At 38.7% G+C, this 22,515-nt stretch overlaps 2 protein-coding genes across 11 annotated transcripts in view; one reads left to right on the top strand and one right to left on the bottom strand.

Annotated features, from left to right (window-relative positions):
- The first annotated feature begins 3,192 nt into the window (after positions 1 to 3,192).
- Positions 3,193 to 22,515, top strand: part of LOC137137091 (macrophage mannose receptor 1-like) — a 38,133-nt gene continuing 18,810 nt past the window's right edge. For 2 of the 4 annotated variants that reach the window (XR_010915677.1, XR_010915678.1), the window contains exons 1-6: positions 3,193 to 3,258; positions 3,800 to 4,177; positions 4,285 to 4,635; positions 4,757 to 4,854; positions 5,142 to 6,507; positions 11,202 to 11,255. Coding sequence is in view for 1 of the 4 variants with exons in the window: in XM_067522972.1 (XP_067379073.1) it covers positions 3,219 to 3,258; positions 3,800 to 4,177; positions 4,285 to 4,635; positions 4,757 to 4,854; positions 5,142 to 5,243 (969 nt within the window). In the remaining 3 variants the exon portion in view is untranslated. Of the gene's footprint in view, positions 3,259 to 3,799; positions 4,178 to 4,284; positions 4,636 to 4,756; positions 4,855 to 5,141; positions 6,597 to 11,201; positions 11,256 to 22,515 lie in introns of those variants that run through there. The other 2 variants (XR_010915679.1, XM_067522972.1) reach the window with 2 other exon arrangements.
- sorcs2 (sortilin-related VPS10 domain containing receptor 2) overlaps positions 13,333 to 22,515 on the bottom strand; it is a 291,572-nt gene continuing 282,389 nt past the window's right edge. Inside the window, exons 17-28 of one of the 7 annotated variants that reach the window (XM_067522965.1) lie at positions 22,238 to 22,357; positions 21,578 to 21,749; positions 21,301 to 21,487; positions 20,538 to 20,671; positions 20,027 to 20,150; positions 19,686 to 19,798; positions 19,266 to 19,388; positions 19,064 to 19,163; positions 18,909 to 18,956; positions 18,453 to 18,555; positions 16,852 to 17,149; positions 13,333 to 15,947 (exon numbers count right to left, since the gene is read on the bottom strand). In XM_067522965.1, the coding sequence (XP_067379066.1) occupies positions 16,891 to 17,149; positions 18,453 to 18,555; positions 18,909 to 18,956; positions 19,064 to 19,163; positions 19,266 to 19,388; positions 19,686 to 19,798; positions 20,027 to 20,150; positions 20,538 to 20,671; positions 21,301 to 21,487; positions 21,578 to 21,749; positions 22,238 to 22,357 (1,483 nt within the window). In that variant the 3' untranslated portion in view covers positions 13,333 to 15,947; positions 16,852 to 16,890. The remainder of the gene's footprint in view (positions 15,948 to 16,851; positions 17,150 to 18,452; positions 18,556 to 18,908; positions 18,957 to 19,063; positions 19,164 to 19,265; positions 19,389 to 19,685; positions 19,799 to 20,026; positions 20,151 to 20,537; positions 20,672 to 21,300; positions 21,488 to 21,577; positions 21,750 to 22,237; positions 22,358 to 22,515) is intronic. The other 6 variants (XM_067522964.1, XM_067522966.1, XM_067522967.1 and 3 more) reach the window with 6 other exon arrangements.

Genomic DNA, 22,515 nt, shown 5'->3' with positions numbered 1-22,515 from the left:
TAAAGTAAAAGAAAATTCAACTGCTTCAGTTGTGCATCTAGCAGAAGTAGCTTAACAGAGCATGCAGTACCTACTGCCTACGAATCCAGTCAAATTTTACAGCAGGAAGACAGTTTATATAGCAACATCATGGTATAAGCTTTGTGTCCCGCCCATAGTTGCTGAACCTTTAATGTCATCATCCTTCATATATTTTGACAGCATAAACCTTGATCTTATCCTCCATTTGCATTTGAAGTATTTTTAGTCAAGAAATATAAATGTTTCTGACATAACTGTATGTTTAGCGGCTGTCTGCACCAGAATGGGCAGTTTGCTTGTGGTGGTCTCTCTCCATGTTTATATTTAATTTTTTCATTACATCTTATTGTATTTTTATTCAAATTATCCAAAAGAGTTTGGAAACAATGTCTTTAATTTGCAAATAAGTTGAGCTTCTTCAGTAACCGGCACAGATAAGCAGAATAATAGGACGACGCTACCACCAGCAGCCCTCCCCCATTTCTAAGTACACGGTACAGTCTGGTCGTTCATGTAAGGATCTTCTGGGTTGAACCTGAATTGGATCCTGATAAGGATTTACAGTGTTAATAATTTACACTTACAAAATCAAGGATTCTGTGTCTATGCTCATTTAAATGTCACAGGACCACAGTTTTTGTTAGCTAGAGAAAGTTGATTTAAGCTTTCCAAGACATGGTCTAAGAAAGGAAGGGGTTCCTTCTCCTTTCTCTGGGAGATGGGTTAAACGTCATTTTATTACCTTGGGCAGGATTCTTTCTCTGCAGTCTTGTGTATGTGTGCTACACTAGTGTTATCGTGGCAAATGTCTCCATCTAGTAGACTGATGTTGAATTGATGTTGTTATGAACAGTGCATTTCCTGTCCTTGGAAAATCCTTTAAGAATTAAATACAGGCTTTCAATGTGGCAGGTGTAGAGTCACTTCTGGTGCTTTGTTTTGTTACTTTGTACTCAAAGTAATAAGATTAGTTATGGAGCTGTGTTACGTAAGGAGAAAAAGAAGTTATATCAATATTTTATGTCCTCTTTTCAAATTGCTCCTGGGAAGTAACAGGATTATTTTATTGTTTACTTTTGGTGGATTTTGCTGCATATTAGATGTTAAGTTTATTATTTTCATTTAAATTCCGGTTCTGTCTTTGGTAATTTACTGCTATGAAAGAATTTGGGTTTCATGAAAGACACTGACATAACCACGAAGCAATTTGCCTTGCTTGAATGCACTCAAAGACACATGGACAGGAAAAGTACAAATATAGTAATACTTTAAAGATCTCTTTTGTACCATAAGGACACAGGATGAAATTGGGTTTTTAACTGGAACATCAGGATTAAAGCAGCTCTCTCCCCAACCTGATTGTTGAGCTCCACTTTATAATTCCTGATTATTTTCTTAAGCACAAAAGTCCAAACTTCTAGTTTAATACATATTATAAGTCACTAAGCTAACAGCCCGCTGTGAATATTCATTTATGCAATATAGCCTTAAATAGTTCCAGAAACTCAATTGAGTATTTGATAACAAATTTAGCTTAAAAAAAACTAATGATCCACATAATGTCACATTAACTCACCATCAAATACTAATGTCACACACTCTTTGATCTTGGAGAGTGTGAGGATGCCTGAGGACTGGAGAAGTGTACTGGTGCCTGTTTTTAGGAACAAGGGAGATGTGCAGAGCTGTGGCAGCTACAGAGGAATAAAGCTGATGAGCCACACAATGAAGTTGTGGGAAAGAGTAGTGGAAGCTCGGCTAAGGGCAGAGGTGAACATTTGTGAGCAGCAATATGGTTTCATGCCTAGAAAGAGTCCAACAGATGCAGTATTTGCTTTGAGGACGCTGATGGAGAAGTACAGAGAAGGTCAGAGGGAGTTGCATTGTGTCTTCGTAGATTTAGAGAAAGCGTATGACAGGGTGCAGAGAGAGGAGCTGTGGTATTGTATGAGGACGTCTGGAGCGGCAGAGAAGTATGTTAGAGTGGTGCAGGACATGTATGAGAGCTGTAAGACAGTGGTGAGGTGCTGTAGGTGTGACAGAGGAGTTCAAGGTGGAGGTGGGTCTGCATCAAGGATCAGCCCTGAGCCCCTTCTTGTTTGCTCTGGTGATGGACAGGCTGATAGATGAGGTTAGACAGGAATCTCCATGGACTTTGATGTTTGCAGATGACATTGTGATTTGTAGTGAGAGCAGGGAGCAGGTGGAGGAAATTCTAGAGAGGTGGAGGTCTGCTCTGGAAAACAGATGAATGAAGCTTAGCTTAGTGACCCAAGGACAGCCCAAAGGAAAAGAAGAAGAAGACAGGGACTTCACAGCAGGAGTGTGTGCAGGCAATACAACACTCTCAGCAGTAACGCAGTTTCCCAGAATGCAAGGCCTTTTTCATGTATAAAATAGTATTTGAGGACTGTGAATTACATTAAAAAACGTGCAGTTATGGTCTTCATCTAATCATTGGTAGCTTCTTTTAAAGTTCATATTTGACATGGTAATTTTGCAATAACATAAAATGCTAAAATTTGTGGTGTACGGATAAAACTCTTTTTCTCAACGTTTTCTCAACTGAGGTGCAATAAAAATAGATTTACATGAAATAAATTACATATCAATCCTAATTCCATTATCCATCAAGTTTAGTTTGTTAGATAGGAACTCACCTGCACATTAGCCGTGATGTTTCCGGGGGATCCCGTTAGCATCTGTTGGCTCCATTTTGTTCACATTGAGCAGTCAGGGGTTAAAAAGTCACAGCTCTCTAAATGGCTGGAGGAGCAGAGATTTGATTAACTGATACACATGTGGATTTTGTTTCCCCAAAACCCACAGAGCAAAATGCAAAAAAGATGGAAAACCAGATTTGTATTTGTCCACAAAAATGTACAAATGGGATTTTCACAAATATTCAAATACAAGTAAACTTTTTATTTATAACCCATCTACATTTATAAATCATAAAAAAACATATATCAATCAATATTGCATCAATTTATCTCCATACATTTTTCCCTATTTTACAGTTTGCCATCCTTACACTCGGTGTACTGCCTTTGCAGTTACTGCTCTGTGTTTCCAGAGAAAGGCATTTTCATAAAACCGTCACTTTGAATGTCTTTTGCATAATGAATAACCAACCAGTGAACTTTGTACAAATGCATTAAACATGTAAATGTGCACACAGTCCGCAGAGCAGCATCATGATGAAAAGGATCCTTCTGCTTGTATTTTGTTTCTCGGGTCAGTGAAATATTTATTATTGTTATATATGTTATATTAATGCTAAAATTAAAGCTGTCACAGCAGTTTTTCAGTGGCTAGTTTGATTACATATTGAATCAATTTTAGTCTTCTACTTAAAGCGATAGTAATTTGGTGATTAGTTGCTGTTAATGCCTCTTGTGAAGTCAGACTTACTGAACAGCACTGGCAGCAGTGAACGCTACATCGATATTCTTAAAGATTTTCAAGTGAGCCTCACTGATCTAACCAATAAGAGAAATGCAAACATTTCTTGATTATGATTTGCAGCTTTCTTCTAAAGATCAAGTCAAGCCAGAAACAAGCTGGGACAATCCCAAAAACCAGCCACCCCCACGACTCTGGTAAAATCCAGCTGTCACTTACAAGCAGTGTTGAGGGGGTTAACTAATTACACAGAAATTAAATATAGTCAATGTAATTGTAAGCCTTATTGCCTAGTTAAGTAAGTGTCACGAAACAAATGCAGGTTAAACTGTATACAAAGAGAATGTAGATACAACCTATGTTCCCCTCACAGGTTGGAGCCTCTCCCACTGTCTCCTCTTTGAGTACCACTATGTTCCTGATTTCAAGACTTGGAATGAAGCTCAGACCTACTGCAGACAGACATACACAGACCTGGCCACCATTGAAAACACTCAAGAAATGAACCAACTTATCAACACAGTTTCATCTGCTGGTTACAACTCTGAGGTCTGGATTGGTTTGTACAATCAGATCAATTGGAGGTGGTCAGATGGATACACAGGGAATGGGGCTGGTTATAGGAACTGGAAAACTGCTGCAAATCAACCCGACTTTGATTCAGCTGATCAATTCTTTGTTAGCATTGGAAGTGATGGACAATGGTGGGACGATTATTCCTTTGTGAAACATCCATTTATTTGTTACAGAGGTAAAGACAATGTAATTGTAATGTCATTTATTTGTTAACCTTGAAAAAAGTAAATTTCAGTACGTGAACTCAATTAAACTCATAAATTTGTCCCCAAACTCTAACAGCAGAAACTCTGCAGAATCCTCAATTGTTTTTCATCAATGAATTAAAGAACTGGACCAGTGCTCAGAGCTACTGCAGGAAGAACTTCACAGACCTGGTCACTGTGAGGAACAATGCTGAAAACCGTGAGATCCTAAACTTGGTGCAAGAAAACAGCTGGGCCTGGATTGGTCTATTCAGAGAGCCCAATTTTTATTGGTCTGATCAGACCATCTTCTCATTCAGCAACTGGGATGATGTTCTAAACCTGGCTGGCTCAGTGAATGTCATATGTGGCATTGCCGATTTGCAAAAATCAGGAAAATGGAAGTTTTTGCCCTGTGACACAAAACGTCCATTTGTCTGCTACAGCAGTGAGTATTTTATTGTCACTCTAAGTGCACCGCTTTAGAAAAACTGATGTAGATTGTACTTAAATGTGAAAAAGGTGATTAGGTTCAGTAAACACAGTTTTGTCTTTTCTATTTCTCTAAGAAACAGTAAGGAAGCAGGTTGTAAGGCTGATGATGAAGCTGGAGGACTCCTCTGTGGATCTGAATGATCCTGCAGTGAAAGCAGACCTCCTGAAACAGGTAGGTTTCCATTATCCCACCTGGGTGGAGGGCTGGGGTCTAAAACAAGACATTTAATACTTAATAAAATTAAAATACTTTTTGTACTTTTTTGTTGACAGTATCTAAACATGTGGTTGACATTTGAAGTGTGACTTATTTTTTAGTTTTTTTTTGTTTTGTTTTGTATTTTACATTTTGTGATTGTTTCGGAAATAATTGTTTCGTCACAATCACAAAATAAATAAGGATATGTTTAAATAACTGTTTGATGAACGTTTAAAGTGTGGACCCTTTTGCATTTTCAGTTCCAGGACAGACTCAAGGATAATGGATTGAGTGACGTGACCCTGAAGTGGAGAGAACAGCCTGATGGGAAAGTTTTCCACAAGAATCAAAAAAAGAATTAAAGCTGAGCTCTGAAATTACGAAAACTTTATTTCTGATACCTGATAACCATGGCCTATGTGCGTTCTGTCTGCTAATACGTAATTTTCAATAGTATCACACTGCAGAGTGCTTAAAAATAAACACAGCATTTCCACAATTTTCTGCTGCTTCAGTGCATGTGAAACTCGCCATAATTAAGGGGAAACATTAAATCCACCATATAATGCAACCATTAGTCCCCAATTTGAACCTCAAGTGCAGATGGCTTATACAGCAAGAACAATGATATGAAACATCAAAGCAAGTCCATCTCTGAATGACTGAAATGAAACAAAGTCCAAGCTCCAGAGTGGCTGAATGAAAGCAGTACTGCAAAGAAGAGTGCGCCAAAGTTTGTGGGGGGAGGGGAGGGGGGGATAATTATTACAGTATGAAGATGAAGAGATGGAATAAAAGAAACCCATTGAGAACCATGATGAGGAGATGACATGAGGAGAGTCCTCCTAGAATAAATCGATGCACTGTGGAACAAACAGAAAGTTTATTTTTGAAATATTGAATAAACTATCTAAAGGTAAGGTTAATCATTAAGTATATCTAAAAACTTTTATAACTGAATGCACTATGATCTTTATTGCGGTTTATTGCGTGGAAACTTATTATAACCAACAACATGAAACTTGTATTTATGAATTGTTATTCAACAGAAATATAACAGTTATTGTGTTGCTTAAATTAAATGTGCATTATGTGCACACGTTAGAGAACCGGGGGGTGAAAATTTATGGAAAGTACTGGAAAGACTGAATAAACAGATGAAATAAAATAAAGTTAATGATGGGGAAATTAAACTCGTAAACAGAGCAGGATGAGCTGATGTGTGACGTAGTCCTCAGTTATAGGCCATGTACCGATCACGCCGTCTGATATCCATGAAGTCTGCCCGGTTACTGAAACGATCACATGATGGAAGTAAATGTTATCATTATTGAATTCATGGAACAACGAGTATGCAAACCGTAAGGCTTTTATCTGCCGGGGGAAAATCTCTCTGCATCAAAATCTCTAGATTACAAGAAGAGCAGAGAAATCGATAGAATATAACCCAGAATCCCCCTGACCTGGATCGACTGCCATGGGCTTTTGGATGAAGGCAACCAGATGATGTCAACTAGAGATACATTTTGCCACTCCTCAACCAGCCTCATTCTTCAAATGCCCAAAAAGATGCTCGTGGAATGATAGTTAATACAGGCCAAGAAGAGCTACATCTGACCTATTGCGGTATTGTTGTTGTTTTATCATTTTTTTATATTTTTAATGTTTGCTGTTTGCTTTTGCATCTGCCAAATAAAGTACAAATCTGCACTTAAAGGAAAGATTTCCTTGCTTTAATTATGAACCCTGAGGGTTTCTTCCAAGTGTTTGTAGAAATAGATTTTTGTGACTAAGCCAGGTTCACTGAAGGCTTTTTTAGACCCTGAAATTAATATCTCCTAAGTAGTTAAAATGCACAGTTACTACCAGAAGGAAGCTACGATTAACCAGAGTGATTTCATTAGTATGTATGTGTAGTTTCAGGCCTGTGCAGGTGCTAATGAAGAAGCAGCAGAGGGAACTTTGGGATAAGGATAGTGAATAACTGTATGAATTCTTTCACCTCAGCTCAAATAGAAATCTGTTCTGCCTAACCTCAGCCCACTTTAATGTGAGGGCTGACCTGGACTGGACACCACTGTGAGTGACACATTGTGTCTCTACAGTCATCATAAAGTCAGATTATTTTTTGCACTTCTGCTGTTATGGTGGAGTGGATCAGCTGAATATTCATGATTAGGTATTTTTAGCTGGGTTGCTGCAATGTTAAAGGAGTGTAGGTAAATAGACATTGGGTCCAGGGGTCTTTACACTCCTGCAAAAAATGATGTTCAATTCAATTCAATTCAATTCAATTCAACTTTATTTATATAGCGCCAATTTACAACAAAATCATCTCAAGGCACGCTACAGAATAAAGTCCAGACTACACAAGTATGTAGAAGTAACCCAACAAATCCCCCTTGAGCAATCCCTAGGCAACAGTGGAGAGGAAAAACTCCCTTTAATGGGAGAAACCTCCAGCAGAACCAGGCTCAGGGTGGGCGGCCATCTGCCTTGACCGGTTGGGGTTAGTGGAAAGTGGAGAAAGAAAAGAAAAGAGCAACGAAAAGCAACAACAAGAAAAGCAACAACAAAAAAAGCAACAACAAAGCGTTGTACAGGTTGTAGGACACAGAATTAATGGCATACAGTGGTGACAAATAAATGTATAGAGAAAAGCTAGTTAGGGTTGAGTGAGGAGTTTTAACTATAAGCTTTATCAAAAAGGAAAGTTTTAAGCCTAGTCTTAAAAGTGGATATGGTGTCTGCTCCCCGAATTTGGATTGGAAGCTGGTTCCACAGGAGAGGAGCTTGATAGCTAAGTTAGCAGTAACTGTGGCACCTAAGTTTTTTTTTATTGCTCTATTTAACTTTTATGCCTTGTATTGGTCTGGACCCCTCGATACTTACCTAAGCCGGTGGTAGATTCCAGTCAGGTGATGCTGAGGGAGTGAAGTTTCTTTCACTAGGTAGTGATATATAAAAGACAGCATTTCACAATGTGATCATTGTTTGTGCTTTTTGCCTGAGGGATTTTAATATTTAGTTTCTGCCTCTGTTCATCGATAATTAATGGCTTCTTTCTTGCACTTATTCCTGCCTACTGATCTGCTTCATAAACAAGCCTAACCCACAGGACACCAGTGTGAGTCCGGTGTCAGAGAACTTTATGTTGCATTGTTGTAACAATGCACCATAATAGTGATAATAGTGATAAATCACTAAATGAAGAAATACAGCTAACAATGTTTATTTAATTCATAATTGTTGGCAGAGTTGTAATCCAGCCTCTTTTTTTTTTTGCAGTTTATGCTAAAAAATAGTGTGACATCAGCCGCCCTTTAGTGCCAAGGGACAAAATATCACAGCCTCCTATGAGGGTGGGTGGTATTTCAAGAAATGCTTCTGTAGGTCAAATAAAAGAGGATGGACAAATTACTTGTTGTTGAAAGTACTTTTTTTGATAAAACACAAATTTATACTACTGCATCTAGAACACAGCGTATGATCCCATCCTGTATATGGGAACAATGTGCACAATGTCATGTACAGAATGTCCACTGCCATTAGATCCAGTCTCTCTGTCAAAGTAGAAAATAAAAATTTTAATAATTATTATTATTATAAATAAAATAGTATGTCAGTAGGTTTGGGAAATTTACTTTTATTAATATCCTAAAAGCAGGTTACAAAAAAGAGCAGTTGCAGATGCAGTTTAAGTTAACGTTAGCAGATCTGTGATTTTAATTGGTTTTGGCAAATGCTACTCGCAAATCTACAATATGCAACATCTAATATTAGGTTAGCTGAAACATGAGACTCAAAAATAATTCCATCTATCCATTTATCTCCTGTTAAGGGTTGAGGGGTGGGTACACCCAAATCATAAGGCTGACACAAAGACCAAGAGGATGATGCTAATGCAAAATAACAATTACATTTTAATATTTGGGGAAGGAAACATTTTATGTTGAAATACAGTTAAGGAAATGTGGTTTAAATTACTACTGTATTAATGCCGAACATAACTTTCATGTTAAAACCCTGTGATCAACACGTTAAGAATGCGGTTTAGGTCTGGAACGTCGAACAAAATATCAGACTTTCAGACACATGGGAGAGACATGCTGTTTGTTTCCATCTGACACGCAATACTGTTTAATACAAGATATAACAAGAAGCCAAACTAAATAGTTTGCGAACTGCTGCCACTCTGTTTATTTATTTTGCAAAACTGAACAAAAATACAGTTGATAAAGAAACGCTAAATAATAATAAATGAATAATGAAGTCAAGACTATATGGATATGTAGAGAAAACTTAACAAATGCCTCTTGAGCGAGCACTATGGTGCCAGTGAGCCAGTTCTAACTATAAGGAACATTTTAAGCCCAGTCATGAAATAAGAGCATCTGCCTCCCAAATCTGAATTGGGAGCTGGTTCCACCAGCTTGACATAGAGCTACACTCTGTGTTAAGAGGTCTTTAAGCTACAATGGAGCTTGACTGTTGAATTTAGAAGTAGGGGATTACGGGACATTCGGGCATTTATGTGTTTTAGGCATGCTTCAAATTGGACTCATTGATTTGTGTTGTCTGGTTTCATAAATAAATAGCTGGGTATCATCTGTGCATCAATGCAAATGTATGTGCTTCCTGACTGTGTTGCCTGTAGGAGACATGCACAGTATATAAGCTGAAAAGTATCAGTTCCTTTAATCCCAATGTTCCATCCGTCCATCCATCATTAACCGCCTACCTTGTCTCAGGGGAGCTGGAGCTTATCACAGCTGTCATAGGGCAAGAAGCGTGGGTCGTCCTGGACAAGTCACCAGTCGGTGACTCTCATTACTGAGACGTTAAAAAGATCCGCTTTGTCCGGTCCCTTCTTGTGTTACATGCTGACACTTCAGGTATTTATTTCCTTGGTGATTGACAATTGGAGCTTTCAGTGTTTTTAATTACAAACCTCGAAGCTTTAGCATTTGATACTTAAATCAATGACGTATACTATGAAGTAAAAAAGGCTCATCGGGAGGAGGACATGGTGGTTAATGATACAACAAGCTAAAGGAGACCAAGGTTTGACTCTTGTGCGAGATGTTGTACACTTTGATTATTGTTTCACAGCATAGCACATGTGATCACTATATTAAGGAAGCACCTTTGTGTTTGACCACTAACCCTTAAGTTTTTGTCGCTAACTGTCTAATGTAGTTTTTTGTGTATATAAAGTTGTTCCTCTGGCATCAAAACTGGTGCCAAAGTGCACCTGCGGTGTCAACACGGATGCAGTTGTTCGCAGAGCGTGAAATAGTGGAGCTCCTGAAGCCTCCAATGGTAATGGAGCCCTATGATTTGCAGCTGGAGATTACATACAGTAGGTAAAGTTTAAATGTTTAAATGCTTTATGATGGACATTAAATGATTCCCACAAATTGAACCCTGGTCTGAAAATAGCAGGGAGGTAGGGCTTGATGTGATGACGGGATGAGCTGGCTGCTTGTAAAAGTCTGAAATTTCACTTTGTAAACACAGCTGAAAGGTTGCAGTGGAACCTTGTCCCTTGTCACAACATGTTTCGTGGGAGGGAGGACTTTTCCCTGAAAAGACAGTCTGAATAGGAAACATGCTTATCATGCAAACCTTTCTTTGCACATTCAACACTAAGCAAATTTCAAATAATAGGAAAGACACATTTGCATAGATTATACGAAATTCAATACAATATGTTTTGCATGGACTCTCTAGAGCAGTGAACAGTAACAGAAATTGCTTGTGGTAAAGTCCCATGGATTTGCCTAAGAATATCAATGGCAGACATGATTTCCAAATAATTTCCTCTGTACAATGACTCATAGCATCCACAGAGCAGCATCATGATGGGAAGGATCTTGCTGAGTGTTGTGGATCTCTCTGCTCAGTGAGTTCTTTAAGGTTTATTATTTCTAACAGTTTTTCTTCCTATGGATTACTGTTCTACTATGGTAAATGTTCTGCACTTATATAGTGCTTTTCTACCTATTGGCACTCAAAGCGCTTTACACTGCTTCTTATTCACCCATTCACACTCACAATCACACACACACTCACACACCGATGGGGGAGCTGCTATGCAGCTGGCCAACGATCACCGGGAGCAACTAAGTTGTTGTTCAGTGTCTTGCTCAAGGACACTTCGACATGCGACCAGAGGAGCCGGGGATTGAACCAACAACTGTGAGACTGGTGGACAACAACTCTACCTTCCTGCGCCACAGTCGCCCTACTATGAGATGCAACTGAAAAAAATAATCTGTGCCACAATATACGTTAAAAAAATGGTCTTTTCATTTCAGGCTGCCTTCGCTGCCAGTTCCACTATGTTCCTGATTTAAAGACTTGGGCTGAAGGTAAGAGCTGCTGGAGACAGACATACACAGAGCTGGACACCAATGAAAACAGTGAAGAAAGGAAACAAATCATCAGCATTTTATTTGCAGGTCCCATCCATTACATGTGGACAAATAAACTAGACATGGTCAGATAGGTAGGCAGGGACTTGGTCTTACTTTAGATACTAGGCGTCAGTAAAAACAATTTATCATTGTTGTCTGAGCATTGAAAAAAATATGATAATTCTCCTATGGAATATACATTAATCTGTAATAAAAGTGAGTAATCAGCAAAGTGAATTCTTCTCCATGAAATGTATATTGACATCAGTCTTTCAGCTTAACAGTTTGCTTTGTTCTAACCACAGGAACATGATTGTGTTCAATTGAGTGCAGGGATTTATGAGTGAATTTATGAATTAATACTTAAAGATTTGCTGACTAAAGGTTTGCCAGCATCTCTTAGAACAGTTCAAATGATGTTTTCAAACCAGTACTAGTTATGAGATCCAAAAACAAAATCATTTTCTGTTTCTCAATTGTTCCATCAATGAGCAGTCATCAAAAAGGCAGGTGGTGACGCTGAGGATGAAGCCAGATGACATTTCTGGGAATATAAAAAAATCAATTTTTCTATTTAAAATCTATTTTAAAAATTAAAAGATGGAACTTACAGAGGAGGGGGTCAGGGTGAATTGTTGGGTGACAAAACGCAGATTTTTAAAATTTCTGATGAACAAACTAACTTAAAAAAAAATGTCTATGAAAAGATAAATATTTGTATGCCAACTTTTCTAGCCAACTATATTTCAAATTTTGTGAAAGGTAAATCTTGGATTAATGGCCTCCAATAGTTTCCACACAAGCTTCAATGGCCATACAGTGGCCATCGAAGGGGGGGAGGACGGGAGGTTATAGTGGGATTAGAGTGAATGAATGTTGGTGTTTGTTTTTGCAAATGACACATTTTCCAATATGTTGTTAATCTCAGTTTTATTTTCGCTGTTTGCAAATTAAGTCATAAATGTCCTCACTAACAGCCTTAGATTGACATTTATTGCTGATGGTTATTATGTTATTATGAGTATTTAAAACCCCAAACAATGTGCCTCGTCTTTTATTAAGATTTAGATTAGACTGTTAAATTACTCTGTGTCTGCTGGTGTCCAATTTAACCTTCGTCATTTTAAAATTACTGTTCAAATATAAGTTTGATGGCCCTTTCACTAAAGAATTAACTCTAACTCTTCTTACCATTCATATAGCATTTGTCAGGCTGCCTGTTTTATTATTATTCAACCATCAATCTCAACAAAATTGAGACCATGGAGTTTAAAATATGGCTAAGGTTTGTGAACTCTGCACTAGAGAGACATAGAGAGACCATGAAGGGAACAGTTTTTCTGTGAGGTTTCTATGACTCAGGTCAGTGAATTGTTTCCTGTTTATCTAATAGGCAGTGTTACAAAAACTACTTTGAAGGTGGCTACTGTTTGCTTTATAGTAAAAGAAGCTGAACTAGAGAACTTGTAATTCTAGTTACTTTGTAATAAAACAAGACAAAAGATTACAAAAAGTCACATGGCAGCAAAAATACTACTCAATTGAGGTAGCTGTACTAAGTGTACTCATTCAGAGTCCATACTTAAAAAAAACAAAACAAAGAAAATAAATTCACAGGAAAGTGTATGACCGTCCGCTTTGCCAGACTCTACGTCAGGATACTGCACAAAGCAAAATCACTCATCACACTTACCATTTGTTAATAAATCCATTTTTGTCTCTTGACATTCACCAGAGGACATTTACACACATTCACCACCCTGTCCTTTGTTCAGTTTGCCCTCCATCCTACACACCTGTTCTTCATTGATTGAATTGCCTAGTGTTATTGTTGGTCATTCACACATTCACTCAGTATGTTTGATACTCTATCATCTGGTTACCTCCATGGACTGTGTTTGTCCTGATTTCAAGAATGTGAGTGATTGAAAGAATTTGTGTTTTTCTCTTAAGTGTTGTTAGTTTTGGTTTGCATTCCTGCCTCCTGCATTTGGGCCAAACTAAAAACCTAATTGTGACACAAAGAGACATACAGAGTTATGGGAGTGATTTATTCCAGAATGCAGGTTGAGTGCACTACACCTGATGAAGACACACAGTTTTTTTTTTAATAGCAAAAATCAACAGATCAAACAAACCAGCAGAAAGAGGAAAACAATAATAGAAAAAACAGTGAAGTCAAAAATACATGATCGGTGCCAACATCTGTGAAAGTCCTTCAGCATTATACTGGAACATCATAATTCCCGTTTGTTAAAGAGGACAGTGATACAATGACAACACATCACTAGCAAACTAAACAAGTTTAGCATGAGCAGATTATGTACAAAAGATGAAATCAGGTGTAAATTTGAGAGCGTGAATGTAATCTGCTGTATCACACCCAGCATTAACCGAGGGGGGGTGATCTTTGTTGCTCATGGTTGTGTTGGTAGTCTGTATAGGCCTTTTCTTCCAAAGACCTTTTTATTCAGAGTCTTGTTCAGCAGCTGTCTGGTGCGAGTTGACAGCACTGCGTACGACATTAGTGCAATCAAACAAACAGAAAATCTTCAGCCAAAGGCAACAGAAATACTAACCAGTGTTTACATACGCAGGAAAACAGGACAGAGAAACAAGTGTATCAAAAATATCCATTTACAGTCATCACTGTGCAGTCGTGAGTATCTTTATAAGACAACGAAATTATTTCCAGTTAACAATGAAGACTGCTAAATTAAGAGATTACACTGAAAATACTGAAAATGGATACATGTGAAGCAGGCAACTAGAAGTAGAGAAACTCTGTGTAGGGTCACAAAAAAAAAAAAAAAAATGCTGTGTAATTTAGTAGTATGCTACCAAAATACACTATAGTGTAAAACACACACACACTCACCCACCCACACCCACACCCACACCCACACCCACACATGTCAAAGGGAATATGTACAAAGTAGAGATCAAATTTACACATTTACATATGACAAACTTAACCTTTAAGGAGACATGATTCCACCATGGGCTACGCCTAATATAGGCTGACACAGTAAAATATAAGAACTACACCTTCCCTCCATGGCGGCGACCTTTGTCTCCAGGGGAACGTGTCCGCTTTGACCTCTGACCCAGACAGCAGGGGGACGAGGAAGAGGCGTATTGTTATTGAAATTAAATAAACCACAGGTTAATGTCACTGAGCAGATGAACTGCTGCGGTTTTAGGCACCATGGGACACACGATGAGCTCCTACAAAGGTGATGCTGATTTTCGGACACCACGCAACAGACTTGTGTAAATGTGTGAGGATGTGAATGTAACCGGATTCCAATAAATGGCTGAAGCTTTTTGTACACACAGTTAGAGCTCTCCGTGCACCTGTGACAGGGAATTTAAGAAAGTGCAACACCATCCTCTTGTGTTTGCATGTGTACACTGTTCATGTGCAAATTCACGAGGGTAAGTCAAATCTTACAGTACATTCCACAGAGAGAAGGTTATTGCCTCTGAAAAGAGTGTCTAGTAATCACAGGGAGCAAAGAAGGAATAAAACCAACAGAGAAGTAGAAAGCTAGAGTAGAAAGCTTTTCTTTAATTGGACGTCATTTTAGCCATTATCTTTGTCCAACTCCTTTTGCAGAGAAGTTGGGACTTGTAAAATGTAAATAAAAAAGAGTGTGCAATGATTTGCAAATTAAGTTAAATTGTGGATAGTGTTAAGGACAACCTTGAATAAATGCATTTTATCAATTGGCCCAATTGCTCTAATTATTAATTATTATTATTATTATTAAGCTAATTTTATCCCCCAAAAGTATTTTTATACCCAATCATACTACTTACAGGCTGCCAATTTATCATTAGTTGTGGTGGTCCACCAGCTTTTTAGTCTGCTGTTGCCCCTGCCTCAATGTTGCTGCCATTACATTAAAAATAAAAAATAAAAATAAAAAACAAAAACACAAAATTTCTCCCATTCAACATTTAAAATGTTGTATTCGTACTGTTTTACATTTCACACAACATCCCAACCTTTGCACTTTCTGTAGCTGTGGTATGTTGGTCGTTGATGATTCAACGTCTTTGACATAGAATATTGGAATATTGGAAACTAGTGCAGTGAGTCATGCTTGCTGATTTTGAGTTTTCACAAGTGACAAGACAACACACAGGCCTGTTTTTACTTTTTGAAATGCACAGAAGATTGAGTGTTCTTGGTGCGACGCAATCAATACTTCTATCCTCACCAGGTGTCAGTGCAGGTCTTCAGGGCTGAATAGGGGGAGCGGTCTTGCAGTGATGTAAAGTACATTAGCTAAAGCAGAGTGCCTCCCATCCCGTAGCAGGAAGAGATTGAAAGAGAGGGGGATCCATGAGAAGGAGGTACACCACCAGCCTTAGCCCCTCCAAAAAATAATAATCATAATAATAAAATAAAACTCTCATCAAAGCTGGAGTTGAAAGGTTGAAGGGCCATGGAGTATAGGTGAAGTGTCCAATGGGGAAGTGAAAAAGAGGGGACAGAGGAGGAGAAAGGCAGAGTGGAGTCCCTGTGCTCGTTAGCTGGCTAGGCTAGGCTAGCTCATTAGCATCGCCATGGCAGCCATCAGCTGGCCAGGTAACTGTGTAGCTCTCTGGCGTTGATGCTCAGGACCACACCCTGGTTGCCTGGCAACAAGACAAAATAAGCAAAAAAAAAAAAAAAAGGACAAACAAGTGAGCAAGAATTTAAATGAAGACACGCTCCGGTTGACCAGTGTTAAAGTTTCCCTGTAGAGTTCGTTTAACCCTTGAGCTCTAACAAACATGTCAAGTTGATTTTTAAAAACATGCATTATGTTGAAACCTGCAGCGCTTACATGATAAATTTATTAAAAGAGACTCATAGAATGGTGTGAGATGGAGCTTAATTTCATTTCAAAGTCAAGCTATAAATTATTATAACTTGTCAAATAAAACACAGATCCACTCTTTCTCCTAAGCACAGCTTGTGCTTACAAAACATGTAATATTTCTATAGTCTTAACAACAATGCAAGTTCTTGGTCCACTATATCACTGTATCAGGGATATGGTGGAAGGGGAAAGAGTAACTTTCTGTAGTTTTATTAAAGCAGAACAACCAACACATAATTTTCTACATGAAAAAAGTTGTTATTTTTTTACATACATCAGTGTGGCAATATTAAATATACAATTATGGTAAGAATTGATTCATTCTTTAAAGAGCTACTGTATGGCCTCTGTTCACCTTCCTACATTTCACTGACTACATGATGTTATCAGGTCTCCTTCTCCTAAATGTTCTAAATGTCTAACCCTAAACCCAGTATCTAGCGCCTACAGAGCTTGGACACCAATCTAGCATAATAAATGACTTTCGCTGAAGCTTTAAGAGCACAATAACATGATATGAGGATCTGTAGTGATGATATGATTTTAATGTGTGAGTGACGGCCATACAGTGCCCTGTGACCAGCCTTAGAGGTAAAAGCAATAAAGAAAAATGATTGTAAAGTGAAGCTTTTAGCATTGCCAGTGATAAGGATATAAAAGGGGAAGTCCTCCAGTACCTTGGTGAGTGTTAGCTGCTGGTGTTAGTGGGTTGGGTTTTAGTAGCAGTGGTTAGTAGTAGTCCTTATAAGGGAACGGAAGGCGGGGCTACCTCCTGCGTTACCTAGAGTCTGGGAGTCCAGGTCGTCGTCGATGAACTCCTCACCCTGGATGATGTGCTGGGTGTCCTCGCTGTGATTGACGGGGCTCGTCATCTCCTGCTCCTTCTCATTGTGCATCTGTGCGTAGACATTGCGGCTGCCTGGGAGCTTCCTGAAAAACAGCGGGGGATAGGCATCCTCAGTCCTAAGCCAAGGACTGTGGGATTTGTTGTTTTGGTAAGATGGGGCTATTGGTTTTTACTGCAGGTTTTAAAATCAAGTGACTTTTTGGTGAATGCTTGTGTTTTGGACACGACAAGGTGCTGCTGGTGGTTTAAATGTGGAAAGAGAGCATGCAGTTACAAAAGGTACAAAATTTGATGCAAAGTACTAATGTGGGGCAATATGACAATACATAATATAGGACGACACAATCCTGTCGACTATCAGAATTTTTGCTAAAACATTTATACACATTTCTCAATTAAATCTGACAAATACTTAATTAGCTGGATATGTATGCAATTTGCTACAGATCGATCCTAATGACTTTAGAGGACTTTTCATAGCATTATGTTCTTTAATGACATACAAACACTCATGGTTCCTCCAAGATGATAATGTTAACGTCACCAAGTCAAAACGTCAATTAGTCCATGACCAGACGTTGTATTTAGAGCTTTAGGGTTGAAGGAATTTTTGAAAAAATTCTCTAATGTTATAAACTTTAGCTAATTAGTAATATAAAATTTCACACACCTGCAAGACATTTTCTTCACTCCACGCTAGGAAACAGCCTCCCATACTTTTTATGAACAAGCTATTTTAAAATGTTTCCTCACCACTGATTACTGAGGCTTTAAATTTATATCTTAAACGCAAAGCTACAATATCTCCACACAATATGCTTTGAAGGACAGACTAGCAACTGTCTGGTTGTGAGGGATCTTCATCAACTCCACCCTGATTATTCATTCATGATATTTATCCTGTAATTTTTGGCATCCACTAACAATAATTATTATTGTTGCTTTCATTTTAAGTTTCATTTTACTATTTGTTCATCAGGTTTATTATTGCTTTGACTAATCCCTATTTTCTTAAACTTACTTGTTTGAGGAAGTACAACTTGAAAAAGCCCTAGTAAATAAACTATAGTCTACCGGCATTTTAAAATATTACAGTAAATGTATATTATTAAGTAGTTTGACCAGGCAGTTTTTTTAAACATAGTGTTTGATTGATTTGGGCTTTGTTTTTGGGCTTGGGTGAGGGAATTCCCCCCTCTGCTTAGTTTGGTTTCATGTTTTTGTATTTGTAACATTTGCATCAAGTATGTTGAAAATTCCTAGACTTCATATTAGTATTTTAAATAAACCTAGTCTACATTCAATTATTTTTAGGAGAGATGTTTTGTTTGTGCTTTGGTATAACATCTGAATTGGTGCTTGATCCCAGTCCTATCTGTCTGGTCTGACTGATACTGTATGTTAGCAGCCTTTTAACATGATATGGATCACCTTTTAAACTTGTAGAGGATGAAGGAACCAGTGGCAATGATGCTAATTAGGAAAATGACTGCTAGAGCCCAAACACCAGGACCTCCGGCTGCTCCATGGTAGCCTAAAGAATCGACAAAAGACAAATGCATTATGTTTGCAAAATTACAAAATGAGTTACAGGAAATGTATACAAAGAAGGAGAAATCATGAAATGAACCACATATTCAAGAAACCATATATAAATGTAGTTTTTAGAGTTAAAATATAACGCTTCCACAGATAATATGAGCATTGTAAATTCTTGATGGTGGATGAAGAAACACAGCCACACTACAGCATAGCAAAGAGAGGCTCAGACTGGATAAGATTTGGATTTGTTAGAAAGCCAGGGCAGGAAAAGTCACAAGTATGAAAGAGTGCTGAGGATAACTGCATCCATAGAGAAAGCTGCAGGTGTATGGTTAAAGAACGCACCAGTCTCTGCTTCTGTAGCTGTTGAGTCATTAGCAATTAGACCTATCCCTTGGAAATAAACCAATAACATGCAATTATGATTAAAAAATACTGTAAGGACCATTAATAAGTAGCAGACTACATAGACACAATGCATATATAGCATTTAAATATACCTGTGTTTGGGTCTGCTAGCACCACTAGGACTTGTAGACCTCCCCGCACCACAAAGCTGACATTGTTGTCATTGAAGGCCTGTACAATGGCTGGAATACGCTGAGGATGTGAAAATATTATATTTAAATGAGAAAGAAAAGATGTGATTCTCTCTCTAAAACTCTTCATTTAGACTCCAATCATCAAGTTGGTGTTATTTACCTCATCTACAAACATGCTCCTCTTGGCTGGTTTGTTGTCCAGTGGGAGGACGTACAGGTCAGCCATGGTGGGGAGGCCCGGCTTCACCACCGTAACCAGGGAGTCCTGAGGGACACCAGTGATCTGAAACGAAATGGTCATAAGTCAATTACATGTTGAAGCCACAATAATCAATAATTTTTTTAACAATGGATCAATACTGGTTGCTAGTAGTGACGAACCCACAGAGAAATCTATCCCATCATCTGACTCTTCTCTTTAACTTTTAGCCGATTTTAACTTTATACGGTTCTGTGGCCCCAAAACCTTCTCACCTTACTAAAGGCAGCTGTGATAAACCCACCGTGCACTAACAGGCCATCGCTAAATAACAGATAAAGTCAGCAACCACATCCCTGTCTTAGTACTTGATCCCCATACCTTAGTGAGTATTTTGGTGACCACCTGGCCAATGTCCTCTCTCCACTCTGGTATGTTTGGGTTAAAGTGGTCCAGGTCCCTGCTGAATCTCAAAGGGATGACCTGAAACTTATCTGGCATTGGACAGAACAGGTCATGTCATAGGTTTGCATTTCATAATTATAGTCTCACTAATAATACTTAATACCACAAAACACATGTATCCTTTTTAGACAATCTAAAGTATGGACTAGTATATGATATGTCTGATGATTTAAAAGTTAGTTCCTATATCTTCACAAAATAATTTAAAAGGTTACACTGTTCCAAGTCTCTTAGGTTTATTCAAACACATTTGTTACCATAGACTTGGACGGTCCTGGTATCCTGCACCATGGAGCGGCCGTTGGAAGCCTGGACAGTGACTGAAACCTCTCCTGTCTCTGGGAAACGGGTCAGAAGGCTGTTTTGCAGAGTCATTGTAGGCTGTGTGAGACAAAGACACAACAGGTCGGCATTCAGTTTTTGCATGGACTGTGTAATGGAATGGAATCACAGAGAATGATCTGTAGTTTTCCTCAATTTTTTAGCCTCTTTTAGCTTGTTTTGGCTCTCGGGTCCACAGCTTCGCTCTCCTTCTTTACTGGCTACTAAGCACTAAAACTCTAGTAAAGAGTGTCAAAAATCACCACCTACTCACTCCTTCCCTACTCCCTATATAATGGTCACTAAGTAGTTCACTCAATTTGCTTGGGATAAACATGATATCAAATACCTGTTGTGCAAATAATTATAATAATATTAATAATGAGAAGAAGAAGAATGTGGTGTGCACTTTAAAACTGAATCTGTGTTCATTTTTGAGTCCTTTACCTGCAGGCTGTCGCCTATCCACCAGTAAAATACAGTCATGTTGGCCTCAGTAGGAAGAACTACGGCAGTCAGATTGACCTCATGGTTTCTCCCAGCAATGGGAACCACTTCCAGGTGCACTTCCTGCAGAGGAGCTGTAGGACAAGATATCAATGATTTGTTCAGGTTCTAAAGTCAATCATTTGATTATTATTTGGTTTTTAATGCCCTTAAGTTACAGGCCAAATTTTATCAGTGAACTTTGTGCTTCAGATAAGAAGAAGTAAAATATCTGAGGTCAAACACAATGTAATCTTGACGAGATAAGAAGGAGAGAGCTGAATTAGTCTCCCACAGAAGACGTTATTATCGGCCTTAAACTCACACAAACACACCAGCACTTTAACTTTTAAAGCTGCACGAAGGCAGAGTTGCCTTATCAAAGTAAAAGACAAAATAAAATAGACATGAATTTCTAATCCCCACTGACCGAAACATCAAGTCTTTCCGTATTTGATGAAATTTCAATTGCAAGACACAGGGAGCCTCGTAAAAATGAAACTCAGACCTGTCTCTCTATACAGCAGGGGGTGAGCATTCGACATATCAGATGACTAAACTGACTGCAAAAGATGTTTTCATCATCTTTCTCTTAAGCAGTTGTTGGAATTTTTAGGACAAAGAAGTCTGCAAAAAGACTGACACATTGTGTGATTTATGTGTTGTGAGAACTACCCAGAAATGTCATAACCTGCCATATAGAAAAAAGTACAATGATTCCTACCTGTGACCTGGATGTACATCGTGGTTTTGTCATGTCCTGCCACATTTTCAGCCTTCACTGTGACCTTATAAATGCCGGGGTTTTCATAGCGATGCTGGATTGGTTCATCTGTCACCGTAAGGTTCTGGTAAATAGCCCGAACCCCGTCGCCAAGGTCCACCTGGTACTTGGTGCTGCTGGTGTCACCCTGATATGAAGAAATTATGACTTTGAGCAGATTGAAATTGAAAAAAAGAAGAAGAAGGAAGAACCAAGTAGAAACCAACATTCATCCAACCTGTTCCTGGTGGACAATAAAGGTGATGTCATCACCGGGTGCCACGGCCAGCATCTGCCCCTTGATGCCGACTCGCAGTCCTTTAGGGGGGAGTAGAGGACAGTTGTGCTGTTTGGAGCTTTGCTGCTTGTTTAAGCCACCGTCACACATGTTATTTATCACCTTCCTGTAGCTAAAAAACAGCAGAGAGTAATTGAGTATATGCTGAAATTTTGAAGCAAAGGTTCAGCAATTTGAGTTTTTCGAGTACGTTTGTGACAGTCTAATGTCTGTGTGCTTGAGAAGAGTTTACATGAGTTGTACCTTTAGGAGAGGGAAACCAAGAAATGTTTGGGGACCCCCTTAAAAATTGGGAAAAGGGGCCCCCGATTGCCACTCATTTGACACATTTTACAACAACAACTACAAACCCACTTAATCTTCCTATAAAGGCATTAAACACTGCACCAACGCTGCCAAAACCTTCCCTAAGTGGTGTCTCTTGTAGCTGCTTTATCATAGCTGAATACTATATGTCTGGGGGGGGGGGATTTCTTGCGAGTCCCACACCAGCTTCATTATTGATGCACAGAATGAATAACAAAAAGGAAATAATTAAGCATCTGTAAGTAAAGTGAGTGTGTGTGTGTGTGTGCGTGTGTGCACTCGCTCATCACAGACCCAGTGCTGGACTTGTAGATTTGTCCTAGATGGCAGTCTTCGGGTGGTATGTCTGGATCATGCCAGAAATCAGCGAAGCAGCGGTCAACATCTGTGTGGGAGCGCTCAAAGCCATAGTCACTGCACATACACCAGACACACACATATGATAAGGACAACGTAAAAGTTACGAGTAAAAAGGTGTTACAGTAACAGTGTTACTGTTTTCTATGCTTGATTTCCCAACTGTCTTTTCATTTGTCTTTTCATTGTGTCCGATCAGTATCGGATTTCTATAT

The sequence above is a fragment of the Channa argus genome, chromosome 12 (genome assembly GCF_033026475.1).
Source record: "Channa argus isolate prfri chromosome 12, Channa argus male v1.0, whole genome shotgun sequence".
In the NCBI taxonomy this organism is placed as follows: Eukaryota; Metazoa; Chordata; class Actinopteri; order Anabantiformes; family Channidae; genus Channa; species Channa argus.
The sequence above is the reverse complement of the archived record's forward strand: the minus strand, read 5'-3'. Positions and strand labels throughout refer to the sequence as shown.